A 16,592-nucleotide genomic window follows, 5' to 3' on the forward strand; every position below is an offset into this window, starting at 1 on the left:
AATTAGAGGCTCGATCTAGCCGTGAAATAGGCCCCGGCTACCAGTGCTCCCACTCGAATGACATCATGAGACTAGCTGGGCAGAAAAATACCACACTGTGCCCGATAACTCAGCCTAAAGAAGAATTACTGTGTCAAGCCTTGGATTACATTAACACAACTGTAAACAGATACGAGGCTCAGAGGGCGTAAGGAATGGAAACTTTGTGACAGATAAATAATTGTAATGAGTGGAAATCAGTGCTTTAAGTCAGCCTGTATTTATATGCAAACACTAAAGTTCAGCTTTTAGAAAGCTCGGAAATGAGCGCGTGTGGAAATTATCCCAGCAGTGTTGCAGTAAACAGATAATAAAATCCAAGACTGTAAACACTTGTAAAGCCATTACTCACATACATCAGAGAAATACCAAACAAGAGCAGCCAACTGTGTGCTATAAAGTGGACACATTGCTTTTACGTCTGCAAAGATAGGCAGACAGACCGATAAGAAAGCAAGGAGAAAAAAAAAGGCATCAGTTAGCATCAGTGGTAACACACAGTGATTCATTGGGCATCATGTTTCTAACAGGCCTCCAATAAACACAGAAACAGGCCTGGGCTGTTTAAACTAAGTTTAGACTGAGGTCAGTCGGGGACACCCTCGTCTCATCATCGCATGGTGGAAACGCAACCAGGCATGATGGGAGGAAAAAGTGCAGCAACCACAGGACAAGTGCCGTTATGGACGCACTTACATGTGATAATAATAGTAGTAATAATAATAATAATAATAATAATAATAATAATGTATACTTTATTGATCCCCGTGGGGAAATTGCTCTCTGCATCTAACCCATTCACTGAGTGAAGCAGTGATAAGTGTCAGTTTAAAAAAAAAAAAAAAAAGATGGAAGAAACATCCTTCAACCATGTTGGAGGGTTTTATCCACCAGAGGGCGCTCTACGATACCTGTGGCCCGTTGGCAGCACACGTCTGGAAGCATTGCTGTGGATTTGGCACATCCACAACAGCCAGCTGAGCATAACAGAGTTAGACAAAGCATCAACGAGTAGGTAAATATTTAAACAAATGTTTTGGAAATCTGTTTATGATTTGAGTGCCTGAAACAATAACAGAGCAAAAAAGATGTATGAGCCAATAAGGGTGGGCGATACAGCCTAAAAACCACACTGCGATAGTCCAAGAAATTTGAAATAATATTTGTGATGATACAGTTGAAAATATAACAATTTATTGATGCGTTTGGTTTGCAGGCAGCAGGATTTTGCAGCACATTTTCCATTCTTCATTTTCCAGGCAATAATTTCAACACTGACACATCAGACTGTAATTCACTCTTTCCCCAACGCAGTGTGTATTCCTGCACAGAATAAAATAGTCCCAGTAAGAGGTTTTGCGTATAAGCCAACTAATAATCACACTGGGAATTTGAGCAAAAATTATTTAGTCAAGTAAATAAATGAAAAAAAAAAAGCATTTTAATCTTAACTGATTGATACTTTTGTGTCAGGGAACCGTTCAAAGTTTTAGCACAGATGCTCTGAATATTTATCCAGAGAAAAACCTGATGTGACACATAGCAGGTGACGTGGCTAACACGCTGAAATCGCTTGATGGAACCAGTTTGCATCGTCATTTTAAAAAGCCAAATATGCAATATTCACTCGGTACTCAAAATATGAACAGACTGGGCGCTGCTGTAGCTCACCTGGTTGAGCAGGTGAGCTTTTTACCAACAGCTACTGCAGGCGCCTGGGCTGCAGCAGCATAACGGTGTTAGCGGTGAGTAGATGCCAGTGGTCATGGTGGAGTAGTTAGTGCCAGACATTTCTGAAAGTTACTCTTTCAGAACACCTACATAAGTTTTCATGTTTTTTTCAGTGAAATGGTTTCTGGTCGTGTGGGTAATGGGTTGAATTGTTGCCCTCTTACTGATTCTGATCTTGAGGACTTGAAGCAGACGTCCGTGTTCACATGTGTGGATGCAGGATGACTGCTTCCACTGGTGAGCGTGGCCTTTTCTGGCTGCACCTGCCATTCCCTTGAATTCCTGGAGGTGAAATACGGGCGCACAAAAATTCCAAGCATACATGTGGGATTTAAGCACCGTGGCTGTAGTTAAGCTGTCAGTCAGTGCGACGTCTTTACTGTGGCTGCTCCTCACCTCATTCTTATCACTTTAACCTCACACCCGGAGATGCACGCAGGCCTGTCTGTTGCACAGAGCTTCATATCCTACATCATTATTGTCATTCGTATTCTTTCTAATAAAAAGCAGAACCTGTCAATAGCTGGAAGGCAGTGCCAGGAGGAATCTGACAGTTTGAACCTTCCCAACCTGCCAACTTTACACCGGTCAGTTGTCTGCAGTTGAGAGGGTCTGTGTGGTCAGTGAGACCAGCAGGCTTTCCTATTAGTCCTCCAGAGGTGGAACCAATGCTTCCCACCAGCAACTGCTGATCCTCCAGCTTCTTACCACAGGCATCTGTTGAGTATGGCTTCCCGAATGAGTAGGCTGTGGGGGGGTGCAAACATGAGGAATGAAAATTATAATGAATCTTTATCAAAACACTTTGTCGCTGTGCAGCTAGATGAACTACAGATCTAGTCCTTTCAAAGAAAATCCTGAAGCCTCTCGTTCACAGTGAGGAGAAGCTTTTTAAGGCAAACACGAGTCATTAATCTGCTGTCGTTTAATAGAAAGGCTGGTATAAACCAAGAACCTTAACAGGAAAGAGAGGACGGGCAAAGGCAATACAGTTCAGCATCTTATTTTACTATGGCTGCTGATGTAAAGACTCAAATCTGACTGCAGCATCGATACCTGGCAGCACGGCTGGTTTACTACACTGGTTTTCCAAGTAATTAAAGACACATTACAGGGGACAGATTATGGTTTTCCTTATTTTATGTGCACACTTTTTAAGATGCAAACATTAAAAATAATGAGATAAATGTAAAAGTAATCAAAGAATGGCTCATGCTCTACATTTGGATCCATCAGCTGCAGCCAGTAAGAACAAAACAAACTGAAAACAAAGTGAAGTGAGGAGGAGGAGGAGGAGGGGGACCACGGCTCAGAGGAAGACCATTCAGAATGATGCAGACCTGGAGGTTGGAGAAACAGGCCCACCTTAATGACCCATGTGAATCGCTCTGACATTGAATCTTACCTAAAGCTTTGCTTTGACCTTCTTTGATCTCATTCATTAACAGACAAGGTAGTGAAAGAAAAAAAGGGCGATGTCGAGATTTTCTTTTTTTTGTGGAGGTTCATTTTTCACTCTACACTGCTCTCCCTCTTCCATCATTACCTCACTGCACCATCAGTCTAGTTTCCCCTGTGCTTTTGTCGCCATCCTTTTGTGTCCCAGGCCGTCTGAGGACGCGGTAGCTCCAGGGTCGCCATTTGTTTGAGTGCCTCCTCTCAAGCATTCCTGTCTCCATCAATCACTCTTCTCGCTTCATCATTTCCTAACAGTTGTCTGGTAGGGGTTTTTGTTTTTTTTTTTTTTTTTTTTGGGGGGGGGGGGGGGGGTTGCTCTTCTGGAGCTTTGCTGCGATATCTCGTGTTGTTGGGAAGTGCAACGTGGCAAACAAGTGCTCTAGTTGTGTTCATTAGCTCTATTTAGTCAAAGATGATACTTGGAAACGTATTAAGTCAAATTCTGTTCCTTGAGCTCCTTCACACAGAGACACTGTATTTTTGCGAGTGTGCATTCACATTAGGAGAGTGTTGCGACGCGGGGAGGGAGTCTGGAAAATTCCAAGCAAAAGTTCAAAAATGCAGGAGAGGAAACCTGAGCAAGAAACGGGCTGTTCATCTCCACATGGGTGTTGCCTGTTTCAAACACACTTTATTATGAAGGAAAAAACAAGAGTAAATCAACACATCTGGTATGTATACTCGTACACGGTATACTTGCACACGGTATACTCTCTTTTTGGTGTAAATGTAAAATGGCCTGCATTTGTGTAGCGCTTTACTTAGCCCCTATGGACCCCAAAGCGCTTTACACTACATTCAGTTATACACACACACACACACACACACACACACACACACACACGATGGCAGCTACATTGTAGCCACAGCTGCCCTGGGGCGCACTGACAGAGGCGAGGGGTATACATGTATAATGTATACCGAGGTATAAATGTATACATAGATATTTGTGTGGGTGTGAGAGCGACAACAACATCAGGAAGAAGGAACACGAGAAGCTTAAGAAATATCAAGCGCTGAGAGAGGATATGGTGAAGGTAACAGTGGTTGCCGTGGTAACAGCAACACCAGAGGTTATGACCCCCGAGCTGGGAGACAGGCTCTGGAATGACATCCTAGATGTCTGTCCTGCTCCCAGGACTCTGGTAGAGCCTGAAGACAAAGACCTAAATATAAGGTTTGAATGATAATGGATTTGCTTTTTCTAATGTCACGCGTGCGTCTGTCCAGTATATGATGTCCAATTTGTCTTTGATTTTGATTTTATTGATTAGCATTCAAATATCTCAATGAATACAGAACAAAGATCTACCACAAAAGCAAGAAAGCAGGAGACAAGGCTAATCAAAAGGTATTGGCTGAAGCCTTTGCTTATTACGCCAACTCTTCATTTGTCAGTCTTTGTTCGTTCAAATCTTCAAAGCAGTCCCATCAAGTAAATAAAATATTTAATCAAACCTGTATCTTCCCATTTCTCAAATCGACTATCAGTTTTATTTGGGATGAATTCAGGGTTGTAGGATCTCCACCGTATCAGTCTTTCCCTGGTTTGGTTTTCTCCGACCACATTAAACCCCAAGATGTTTGTAGCGGTCCAGTCCAGGGATTGGATTCATGAAGCTGTGTGGTTCTGACGCTTATTATGTTATATCGTTATCGCAAGTTTTCTAATGTATATCGTGATAAATATTTTTGGTCATATCGGCCTGCTCTACACTGAGGTTTACCGTGTACAGTCCTGATATGTCACACATGTATCCTGGGATAAGCTTGTAGCTCCGCTGCAGTACAGAGAGGATTAGACACACAGGATGCCCGGAAATCTCCCCCATCCATCACAGAGCTTTCAGAAACGCCCCAGGAGCCACAAAATGTACACACATGCATACAGCCAAAGCAATCGTCTCATTTGAAATGGGTGTATCATGTACCATGGGCTAATAACTTAATATTGAGTGAATAAAACAAAGCCAAAAACAGCCAAAATAGTTACAACTGCACGATCCAGCTTCTTAGTTCTTGCACATTAAGGTTGAGGGTAAAAGGCTTATGTGAAGACTGAATAAAAAGGCTGACACACAGTGTTCAAACACAAAAACAGGATACATTCCCACAAACGCGCCTTATTTGGTGAGGCAGCTGACAAAGCTCGGGAACAGGCACCACAAAGGCCTTACAAACACTTGTTCTTCTTGATAATGTGCTAATCCCCATCAAGCTGACACCCTGAAATACCAAGAAAATGGATCACTTTCAAACAGACCTTTGCTGGTTGAGGCTTGCAGCTGTCTGACAGAAAAACACAGGAAGAGGGAAAAATGTGGAGAGTGATAAATTGCCAATACTGCAAAGAAATAAAAGCTGGACAGAGACGTTTGTTCCACTGAAGATAGCTGATAAATCAGCTGATAAAGCTCCAAAATGACACCCGATGAACTGGTCTGCACTTCACGGTCATGTTTTCATGGCGTTTTCCCAGGTGTCATAGCAACCAAACCACCTGCAGCATACAAATACCGCAAAATTCAAACTCGCTCCAGATTATAAAAGCTGACCTTTTCCGAGGCGGCGAGAGGCGGAGAGAGAGCGAGAGAGACAGACACGGGGATTTTTGCAGTCCTACCAGGCACGGAGCTCAGCCAAACCCGCGGTTGCCGTAAACAACAGGAGCGGTTGCGAAAGGAGTCGGTAAAGAAGGGGGCGGCACTTGGAGCACAAGAGGAGAGAGGTGAAATATTCAGAGTGACCCTGGATGCTTGAGTGTCAGCGAGCTGTTTCGGTTGCTGTTGTTGGGTCATGGATGCAGAAGCAGCTTAGCTGGACCTCAGGTGCCCTGAAGCTACACGACCGTTCTCCCTCGTGATGACGGTTTCACTGCAGAGCGAGAACCGCAATGCACTGTAGTGTTGGCCAGCTTTGATTGGCAGCAATTAAAACCTCAAAGATGATTGGTAGCTGCTCTGAAGGACCAGCAGAATGTGCTGCAGGTGCAGCGCTGGTGCGACTGCGCCGAGCTCAGAGAAGCTCCACCAGCTGCAGCCTCCTCCTACACGTACCTATGGAGACTTTTAGAAAACTGGAGCAGCTGGTTGGATTCTGGTCACTAAGGCTACGTTCACACTGCAGGCAAAAGCGCATCCAATCCGACTTTTCTGACCCTATGCGACCCATATCCGATCATGGTGTGACAGTGTGAACGGCACAAATCCGATCTGGGTCACTTTCATATGTGGTGCTGAATCCGATACATATCTGTAGAGCTACTACTCTGGTGTTACTTCGTCATCTATTGGCCGACTGGTTCAAAATGCTGCAGCACACATCCCCTATACTCGCCTCAGTTTTCAAATTGATTTTAAGATCTTGACACTTGTTTGTAAAACATTGCATGGACTAGCTCCTATATATCTTTCTGATCTTTTAAATTTGTATACTCCGGCGAGATGTTTGAGGTCTGCGGACCAAATGCTTCTAGTTGTCCCCAGGTCCAGATTAAAACACAGAGGAGATCGGGCTTTTGCTGCGAACTGTGGAATAAACTGCCTTTACATATCAGGACCTCTCCAACACTGGATACTTTTAAAACTCATTTAAAGACCCATTTTTACTCTTTGTCTTTTAATTCTGTATGAGTCTGTCATTATTTTATTCTTATTATTTTCTTATCTTTTATTTTACTTTCCTTTTAAATTTTATCAGATTATTTTATTGTACAGTACTTTGGTCAACATTTGTTGTTTTTAAAAGTGCTATATAAATACAATTGATTTGATTGATTTTTAATTCAGGCTTTTGGAGCTAAACCACTTCTCGACTGCTGTATCTTACAGAAAGTCCCTTAAACCTGTCAGCAGGCCTGGTCCTGACTAGGAAAGCCATTCCCGAGGACGCCGTGCTACTGCTCGATCTCAAATAAACCACACAAAGTGGCTACATAGCTAATCTTACAGCGCAGACACAAACATGCTCCTAATGCTTCTAACAGACCCAAACTGCTGCTGAGCTGTGCTTGGACCTCTCCAAAGATTTGGTTGAATCATGCACGAACAAATAAAAAAACGAAGGCTTTTGATCGTTCTCGAAATAGAAACATTAGAAAAGCAAGCACGGGCTAATCTCACAACATGGATTCATGTTTTGTGAAGCCGTGAACAGGGGCAGAAAAATCCCCTGTTGTGAAACAGACGTAAAAAGATTCCCCGAAGCGCTGACGTTACAACTCTGTGTGAGACGCGAGTGTGCTGTGACCTCAGAGGCTAATCTGGCAGATCAAAACGATATCTGACACCATCTTGTCTGACTGCGTGCCTCCAAATTATCAAACGTATTGGGAGAAGACTTCTACTCAACTACAACTGAACTCCAGCAGTACCAGAGAAAGAGGAGACAAATGCTTAAGGTTGTTGTTAGCGTCTGGGTTCAGGACAAAACGGCACAACTGAGACAGGTATATCATTTCCTGTGTGTAATCACACACACACACACACACACACACACACACACACACACACACCAGGAAACAGGAAAGTTGGGGGATGCACTTTTTGGAACAAACCCAGGGTCTGTAATTCAAACCTGTCATCGCTGAACAACAGGGACCTGTTTGGTAAATAAGAGAAGTTCCACATTACAGATGCACAGGTCCCACAGCACATCTGCTCTCCATTCTCATGTGGGATTTGGGGGGGGGCAAGAAAGAAGACATAGTGAGAGTGTTAATGGAGTGAGAGAAAAACTGAGGAGAGGGAAAAATGAAAGTAACAGAAAGCACAGGACAGAACCACAGAGGCCAGCAGATGCATCTAAACGCCTGCAACACAATCAGTGTTTCGCTTTCCTCTGCCCACCCAGGGTCTAGTGTGTGTACCCACTGAGGCTACACAAACCTCATCTTTCAACGCCACCCACAACGTCTCTCTTTTTGTAATGACACTTATGAGCGGGGGATGTGACTTTATTTGAGTGAGGAAAATTCCACGTTGAGAAGTAAAGAGAAGTCTCATGAAAATCCCCGCAGCGACCTGCAACCGTGGAAAGGGAGCCGACATGAGTAAATAATTCAGCAAAAATTCACCTCTTGCCCGCCCTGGTCTGCTGGGTTGGTAAATATAGGATTATGCAAATGAGCACACGAGGCATTGAATGGTTCCAGTTTCACATGCGGGATAGGCCTGCAGTGTGGGAGTAAAAGGGAAAGAGCCAACTCGCCAAATATGGATCAGCTGAGGAAGGAGCTGCCAACAAATGTAAAAATCCTGCTTCAAATGGAGAAGGCACACTCCCGGCACAGGGAGTCCACATGTCCATGGCGGGTTAAGGAAAAACCTGAGAACTTCCCGTCTTATCTTTGCTTGAAACATTTTGATATGACAAATCTGAAGAGTCCAGCAAACCAAAAAACAAAAAACAAAAAAACAAACCAACTTTGCAACCCAAAAACGTCAAATATGAACCCTAATCTGAGCAACTGGTCATCATCCATCGGCTGTAAAGGGGCGTACGCCACAGAGGAAAACTCAAGCACAGACTGAGCCCTCAGGAGAACACTTAAAATTATAGTCCATTTATATTAATGGTGGACATGACGAGTCCCCAACATCCATAACCACTTTGTGTTGCATTCCAGTCTGAGAGATCTGGCATGTAGCACAGGGGCACAGGCGGGGGGGACTCAAAAACTGTGAGACCTTCAGGCTACGTTCACACTGCAGGCGAAAGCGCATCAAATCCGATTTTACTGACCCTGTGCGACTCATCTATCCGATCATGGTGTGACAGTGTGAACGGCACAAATCCAATATTTTAAAATCCGATCTGGGTCACTTTCGTATGTGGTCCTGAATCCGATACATATCTGATGTTTTAGAAAGCGACTGCTGTTTGATGGTCATGTCGCATTAAATCCGTCTTTTACGTCACTGACACAAGACAGACGCCAATTATCAGCGCCGGAGAAGACATGGTGAACGCTTCCTGGCCATCCAGTGTAGATGTCAGTGAAACTGCTGGGACAACAACGTTGGAGAAACGTGAACATTTTCTTTGTACTGCATAATCTGCAGATTCTGACAGAAATCTGCAGCTATCCTTTGAAGCTCCGCTCCTCTAAAACAGCAATAAGGATCATTATTAGGTTATCTACATTATTATGTAAATAACAAAATGACTTAAAGCAAAAATTGGGAAACGTGAAGTCCGAAGTCTTTATATTAAGGCCATCAGTCAAACATACTGTTGCTCTGGGTCTAAACAGAGCGTGTTGTGTGTGACGTCTTCTTTTGTGCATGCGGCGCTTTGAGCGTTCACACTAGAGCGCGTTTGCTGTCGCATTTTATTTGTAGTGTGAACGAGCAGACAAAAAAAATCGGATTTGATAAAAAAAAAAAATCAGAATTGAGCATCAAGACCTGCAGAGTGAACGTAGCCTCAGTCGAACAGTGTGTTTGGAGTCAACAAACAAAGACGAGGTCAGTAAACAGCAACGTGTGCGTGGCCAGCACAGACAACACACAAAGCGACACTAGTTGATCATTTAAGCCTCTTTTCCATTAGGATCGACTCGGACCGACTCGGCACAGTTCGTCACAGTTTGCAAGCTTTTCATTTACACTCGATGAGTCACGGGAGCGTCTTGTTCACAAAAATTAAAACTGCCAGCTTTGAAACCCGACAACAAAAACACTGCCGTGGTCCCGAGTGTGACGGAGAGACAGACCGAGCAGCAGGTATATTCCCGCCTCGGCGTCCACATTTTTTTGTAGCGTTCGTGTCACATATTAACTATGTCGCGGGATGCTCGGACATGTTGCTATGACGATAAGCACCCACACTTGGTTGTAATGGAAAGCCGGTCGATCCAAGTAGGTATTCATGGAAAAGGGGCCGGACTAAGGTTTTGGAAAAATGAGGGGGGAAAGAAGAAAAACTACCTGATCCCTGGTGCTTGTGTCTGGCTCTGAAGGTGTTCCTGCCAGCGCTGCTGATGGTGGTGGTGAAGAGAATGAGGGTGAGGGTACGTGCAGGCAGAGAGGCAGCACGGGCAGGATGAACCGGTCCCTGGGTGGGGAACAGAGCCGGGACCTGTGCCTGGATTCTGGAAGAGCGGGCACTCCTGCCGGCCACAAGGGCAGCACACAGCGGAGGGGAAGTGACAGTGCTGGCAGCAGAGCGCAGCAGAGGAAGAGGACGGGGGCACAGCGGAGGGAAGGTGGCTTCTGACGGCGACGGCAGGAGAAGAAGAGGCGGCCGATGCTGGGGGAAGACTCCTCAGGGAACCATTCTGTTTGAGCACGCCACCGTTCTGGCTCGCTCTGTTCACTCGCTGAATAGTGTGTGGCTGCTGCTGCAGCTTTGATGCTGCGTCTTCATCTCCTCCTGCTGTCAGACAGTCACTAGCAGGGTCGCATGTGAGAGGGTCCTGGCCACTGCTGACTGCTGTCCTGATGTTTGAAGGTGCGTGTCCGCTGAGAGGATGCTGCCCACCGTTGCTGAGGGCCAGAGGGTCGCCGATTCCATCGCTCAGGGCCATCGTCCTCTCCCAGCGGGCCGGTCACGGACACCGTCACTCCTCTGCAGAGGGAGATGATACATTTTAGTGGTCATTCTCTCACTTACCACAATTTACTATTAGTTTCTCTCATTTCGATTCTAGCATTGCAACGTACATTCAGAATGTGATGCAGTTGTTACAACTGTCGGTGTCACTGCAGCAGCATACATACTGATGAGCATCCCCATGTAGGAGGCCTTTAATGTTTCTCTTTATCGTTGTCTTATCAGTCTACTAAATATGGAGATACAAGGGACAGTCTCTTTCCCACGAAGAGCTGGGGTGGGGAAAAGGCTGATAAGGTATCGTGATAAGTTACTAATACACTCAGGCCAAACAGCAATATTGTTGTGAAGTGGTGGAGAGCTTTTTCACAAATTCAGATTTGTCTGAGCATTTCATTTTTTCAAACACATTTTCCCCTGATTGAGGTGGGAATGCACTCACCAGCTGTTTGCCAGCAAATACTGACTGACCCTTCAGCTGCCCTCACCTTTAATCCAACGGCTGCCCTTCCCCGAACCCTGGTCCTACTGGAGGTTTCTTCCTGTTACAAGGGAGCTCATCCCATATGGGCCAGTTGGGATCATCTTTGCATCGCCTCTGTCAGTGCGCCCCAGGGCGGGCGTGGCTACAATGTAGCTGCCGTCACCAGTGTGTGAATGGGTGGATGACTGAACGTGCAAAGCGCTTTGGGGTCCTTAGGGACTAAGTCAAGGCGCTATACAAATACAGGCCATTTACCATTTTGCTAAATAAATCAGCTTAAGGCAAATTAGAGCAAACTTCCGCTACATAAACAAATGGAAGCAAACTAAAACTGCACCTACACCACACAACTGTCCCAATTTTGACTTGACCGTGCTCCATTAATCCCCCGACAGCTCTGACTGCAATCAGGCTTTCAACGATATAACTGAAGTTATATTTTAACATCTGCATGTCCGTGTCATGCTGCTGCTTCCACCCGCTATTAGAAACTTGAGGCAGGTCCGTCCCAAAGTTGGGGAGAGCGGGAAAAAACAAAAACGCTGCTTCTTCTGTGTAATCCAGAGAAAACCGAAGTGTAAACAAGACAAGTTGGAGTTATGTGACTGATTATTTCTTGGCGAGCGACAGTGAGTTTTTGGAGTCTTGTCCTCACAGTGAGTCCAAGCAGAGACGAGCGGCTCCACAAAGTCACAGATCCTCGTCTGTAAATAATCCACAACACAAAGCACGGACTCATTCTTACACTTGGATGTTTGGACAGATAATAAATGAGAATAAACACGTAAATGAGCTGCTGGAGGCACCGTCTGCTTCTTTTTTCAGTCTTTGGATGGAACCAGGATCTTCTCCCATTTCTGATTTCGTCCGTCTGCAGTTTGACAGACACGTTTATCCTGTTCTTTTCATTTCAAAGTCAAATTCTGTTAGGGTCATCTGTTTATCTAGTCTAAAACAAAAGCCTTATTTGTTTATTTATTTATTCATCAGAGTCTCCTAAAAACTCCAAACTACCAGTCCTGAGAAAGTAAGGAGAAAATCCTTTTGCATTCACAGCGAGGGGCCCCAGAGAGGGCCGAAGAAAAACGGCACATTCAGCAAAAATAACACACTAATGACATTACACATGCAAAAACATTTAGATTTAAAACATGCAGACTTTTCAACTTTACTGAATTAGCCATTTCAACTGTGATTGGTCAACACGTACAACATTTGTTGTGCGGTGTCCACTTTGGCACACTTAAGGAAAAGCGTGATTTTGCAGGAATGTGAACAGACCGAGCTCCCTGAAAGCACGTCACACACTCTGGATAAGACCGAAGGAAGAAAAAACAGACGCCGTTCTGCCCTTATACAGCTCTACAAGTTCAGTTTTACATGTTTGGGTACTTCATGGCACAACTCACTCTTTCTTTCATTAAAGGGATCATTTTTCAAAGCCTTTACGTCATAAACTGCATCGGTTTTACTGTGGTTTACTTCCCCAGGAGATCATGTGGGATTAACTCGTCTCTTCTCCTCTTTCCCCAGGCTCTGGCATGTAGCACCTTGCCCCTCTCTCCTTCAGTATATATGACTAACCCCACTGTTACTGGTACTTTGATGATACAGGCACAAATAAAGCGACATTTCAAGTCTTTTTAACCACTCCTCGCAGGTGGTGAGATATCCGCAGAACTCCTCAGGATAACCATAACATCTTCCCAGCCAGAGTGGGCTTATATTTGATTGAAGCCAGTGCAGATGTTTTCCAATGATGCAGCTATGCAAAGACCTCACGCTTTAGCACTGCCTTAAAGTTCACCTACCAGTGGCACAAGCTGGTACCTTGACTAAAGGTCAGTACTTTTTACAGAGTCTGCAATCACTGATCAGTCTAACTCTTCTTAGTCTGCTCTCATACGCAACAATCATAAGGTAGCAGAACGGCGTCATTCTGCAGTGAACAGTAACTATGAGTGATATGTAACTAGCATGTAAAGGATCTGTAGGGTCATTTTACTCATAACCAGCGACACAAGTCGCTCCCCGATGGCCTCGGCGTTCAGTCAGAAGCTATATGCAACTATTTAAGACGGTCGATGAAAATATTACAAAATCAAGTCCCACCATGACGACACACAGAGCACGCTCACCAGTGCAGCGTTTGTGTTTGACAAGCTCAGGGTGGAAGGAGGATCGCTGCACATGGGTGTCATACGTTACAGAGTGAGCATGATGTTGCCTTCAGTAAATCTTTCAGCTTGTCATTGTGAGATTGTAGGAACGACTGTGGCTGTGAACTCATCAGGAAAGTGTCTGAGTCATAAATCAGGCAACAAAGATGTTTGACGGTTTTTGTCCCACATACTTCCATTTTTGGACCATAATCACTTTTTTTAAAATTATTTTTCACTTTGCCAGTAAAGATGCTCATAGCTCAATTACTCGCTCCAGGTTCTACACAGTGCTCCAAATTAATGTGCAAATTGTGTTTAAGTGTCATAAAGATTAAATAAGTTGTTTTTCAATTCAACCCTTGGATGGAATTGTGTCTCAGGACTCTCTGTATCACTGAAATCAGTCTCGGATACCTGTGTTCATTAGTTTGCCAGGTGAGCACAATTAAAGGAAAAACTACTAAAGGAGGATGTTCCACATTATTAAGCAAACCACCATTTTCAAGCAATATAGGTTTGAGAAATGATCTCTGCTACTGAAAAGCATGAAATAGTTGAATGTCTTGGACACGTAATGAAAACCTCAGATATTTCATGAAAACTTAAGTGTGATCACCATAATGTTAAGAGATTTGTGGCTGAGTCACAGCACACACGGGTTCGTGCAGATAAAGGCACAATGATGAAGGTTTCTGCCAGAGAAACCTGAGAGCAGCTGCTGAAAGACCATCACAAAGCAGCAAACACATTTGAAGCTGCTGGTGACTCCGGAGCCCTGCGAACATCAAGGTGTAGGATCCTCCAGAGACTTGTGTGGTCCCCATTTTAACCTGACCTCAATCCTCCTGAGAACCTTTGGAGGATCCTCAAGCAAAAAAAAAAATAATAATAATATGAGGATGGGAGGCAGTTCACATCCAAACAGCAGCTCTGGGAGGCTATTCTGACATCCTGCAAACACATTCAAGTAGAAACTTTCCAAAAACTTACAAGTTCCATGGATGCAAGAATTGTAAAACTGCTATCAAGTATTGGTCCTATGTTAATGTGTAACTTGACCTGTTAAGATGTTTTTGATTGAAATAGCTTTTGATTTCAGTGAAATTGATCTACTAATGCTGCAAATTCAAATGACCATTTTCAATTCTCTACAACCTATAAAATGTTTTGAAACTGTGTGCGTAATAATTAGGAACAAAGCATTTTAAGTTTTTTATTTTTGAAAAACGCTGATTTCACTGGGAGTTTTGTTCAGTAACAGTTGGATTGTACTCTAATGGTTGATGACTCAAATGATGCCGACTGTCATTTGAATAGACTATTTAGGAAAAACAGAGAAAAATATCATTTGCATAATAATTTGGAACGAGGTGTAGTTTTAGAACACTTTTCACTAAGGACGACCGCTGTGGGAGTATGTTCTGTATTTAATGCAGTTAAATCTACAAATCATGAGAAAGTATACTCTTTCATCTTATTTCATAAATAAAAAGAGCTCCCGTGGAGGTAGTCGTGCAGATCTAAGAGAACTAGTACACACCTGTGTGTTTTCTCTGAAAACTTCACCTGTGAAATATTTGGCAGACTAAACTAATTTTCCCGTCTTCTCAATGAAGTCACAACAGTCATAAAATGAGGCCGTTTCAGATGATTTATGGAGCATGAACGGGCAGAGAATCGGAGGATTACAGAAAATATGAGAAAAAAAAGCTTCCAACAAGTGAGGAAAAACAGGAGGTTCGTGCTACAGTTTCAATTACAAAAATACACACAGGAGACCACAGTGTGTGTGTGTGTGTGTGTGTGTGTGTGTGTGTGTGTGTGTGTGTGTGTGTGTGTGTGTGTGTGTGCGCGCGCTAAGAACAGAATTGTTTCAGTGTGAGATGATTCTGTCACCTGTGTAAGGTGTTTTTTTTGCTGTCAGTTTTAGTTTTCAGAAACTAAGTCTGAATTGGGAGATTTGGGGAAAAAAGGATTCAGCAAAGAAACCTGAAAATTAAAACTGAATTTCTTTTTGTGATCAGAAGGTTCAATAAATGCTCGGTCAGTATCAGTGCAGTTACACTAAAAACAACTCCACTGTGCATCACATGTTTACTAAAGTCAATACAGCTAGCAAATTACCTGCTTTTTTTTTTTTTTTTTTTTTTTTTTTAAAAAACACCACTGGGGGCAAAGGTCAAGCTCACAAGAACATCACAGAAGGAGTCCAGCAAAAGGTGTCTCAGGAACTATGTGACTATAAATGCCGCTGACATCAGCTCCTATGTGATGAGCTCCTGCTTCCTCACCTTCCATACTTTTCACACATGGAGGCGGCAGCACGAGTAGCATGTCATTATCTTTATGAGTAGGTATCCCTGAAGTTCACCACTAAAGTAAAAAGGTTACTTTTACTCTGGCAGTTTAGCATGAAAGGCTCGTGATCAGTAAAACCGCTCACAGCTTTTTCGCTGGATAAATAAATGTGCCTAACTCAAACGCTCGTTGGCTACTGGAGGCAGTGAAACGGACTAAAAAGCTCTGACAACAACAGGCACAGTTTCAAATCTGTGTACCAAAGTTCATTTGAAAAGGGACGCCAGCACCCCGTGGATGGAAAGATGGCTTTGGGACTGACGATCGGAAACAATTACCCAGTCTGCCATGACCCTTTCTGTTAGGATGCTACTGATTGGTAGCTTGTAAGGAGGCAGTTGCTACTAGGGCTGGGCCATATCATACCGTTCACGGTAATACCGGTATAATGTTGGGCAACGATAAGAAAATGAAATATGGCGATAGAATATGGGTAAAACACGCAGTGCCTTTGTTTTCATACGCACGTGGCGGAAAGAGCATGGCGGCGACGGAGAAGGAGAAGGGAGAAAGCGGATCGTTGAATGAAATGGATGAACCTGAACTGGTTTGTAAAAATGCTGCAACTTCAGTGGTGTGGGAACTGGTTTGGTCATTGTCCGTCAGATACACAACAAAGCACTGTTTTTGGTAGAGCATGCTAGCGGGCCGTCTTTATTACCGTGTTGTTTGGAAAGTACGGTGCACTTAAAATCAGACAGAGCCCCTTATAATCCCGTGTGCCTTATGTATGAACTCTGGTTGTGTTTACTGACCTCGAAACAATTTTATGTACACGGCGCTCCAAAATCTGTCAAATGTTTCAG

At 43.9% G+C, this 16,592-nt stretch overlaps 1 protein-coding gene across 6 annotated transcripts in view; it reads right to left on the reverse strand.

Moving 5' to 3' along the window:
- disp1 (dispatched homolog 1 (Drosophila)) overlaps positions 1 to 16,592 on the reverse strand; it is a 110,788-nt gene that overhangs the window by 18,485 nt on the left and 75,711 nt on the right. For 4 of the 6 annotated variants that reach the window (XM_040017920.1, XM_040017915.1, XM_040017916.1 and 1 more), the window contains one exon: positions 10,158 to 10,797. In XM_040017920.1, the coding sequence (XP_039873854.1) occupies positions 10,158 to 10,756 (599 nt within the window). In that variant the 5' untranslated portion in view covers positions 10,757 to 10,797. Of the gene's footprint in view, positions 1 to 10,157; positions 10,798 to 10,892; positions 16,221 to 16,592 lie in introns of those variants that run through there. The other 2 variants (XM_040017919.1, XM_040017918.1) reach the window with 2 other exon arrangements.

The sequence above is a fragment of the Simochromis diagramma genome, unplaced genomic scaffold, assembly GCF_900408965.1.
Source record: "Simochromis diagramma unplaced genomic scaffold, fSimDia1.1 OVJJ01000802.1, whole genome shotgun sequence".
Taxonomy (NCBI): domain Eukaryota; kingdom Metazoa; phylum Chordata; class Actinopteri; order Cichliformes; family Cichlidae; genus Simochromis; species Simochromis diagramma.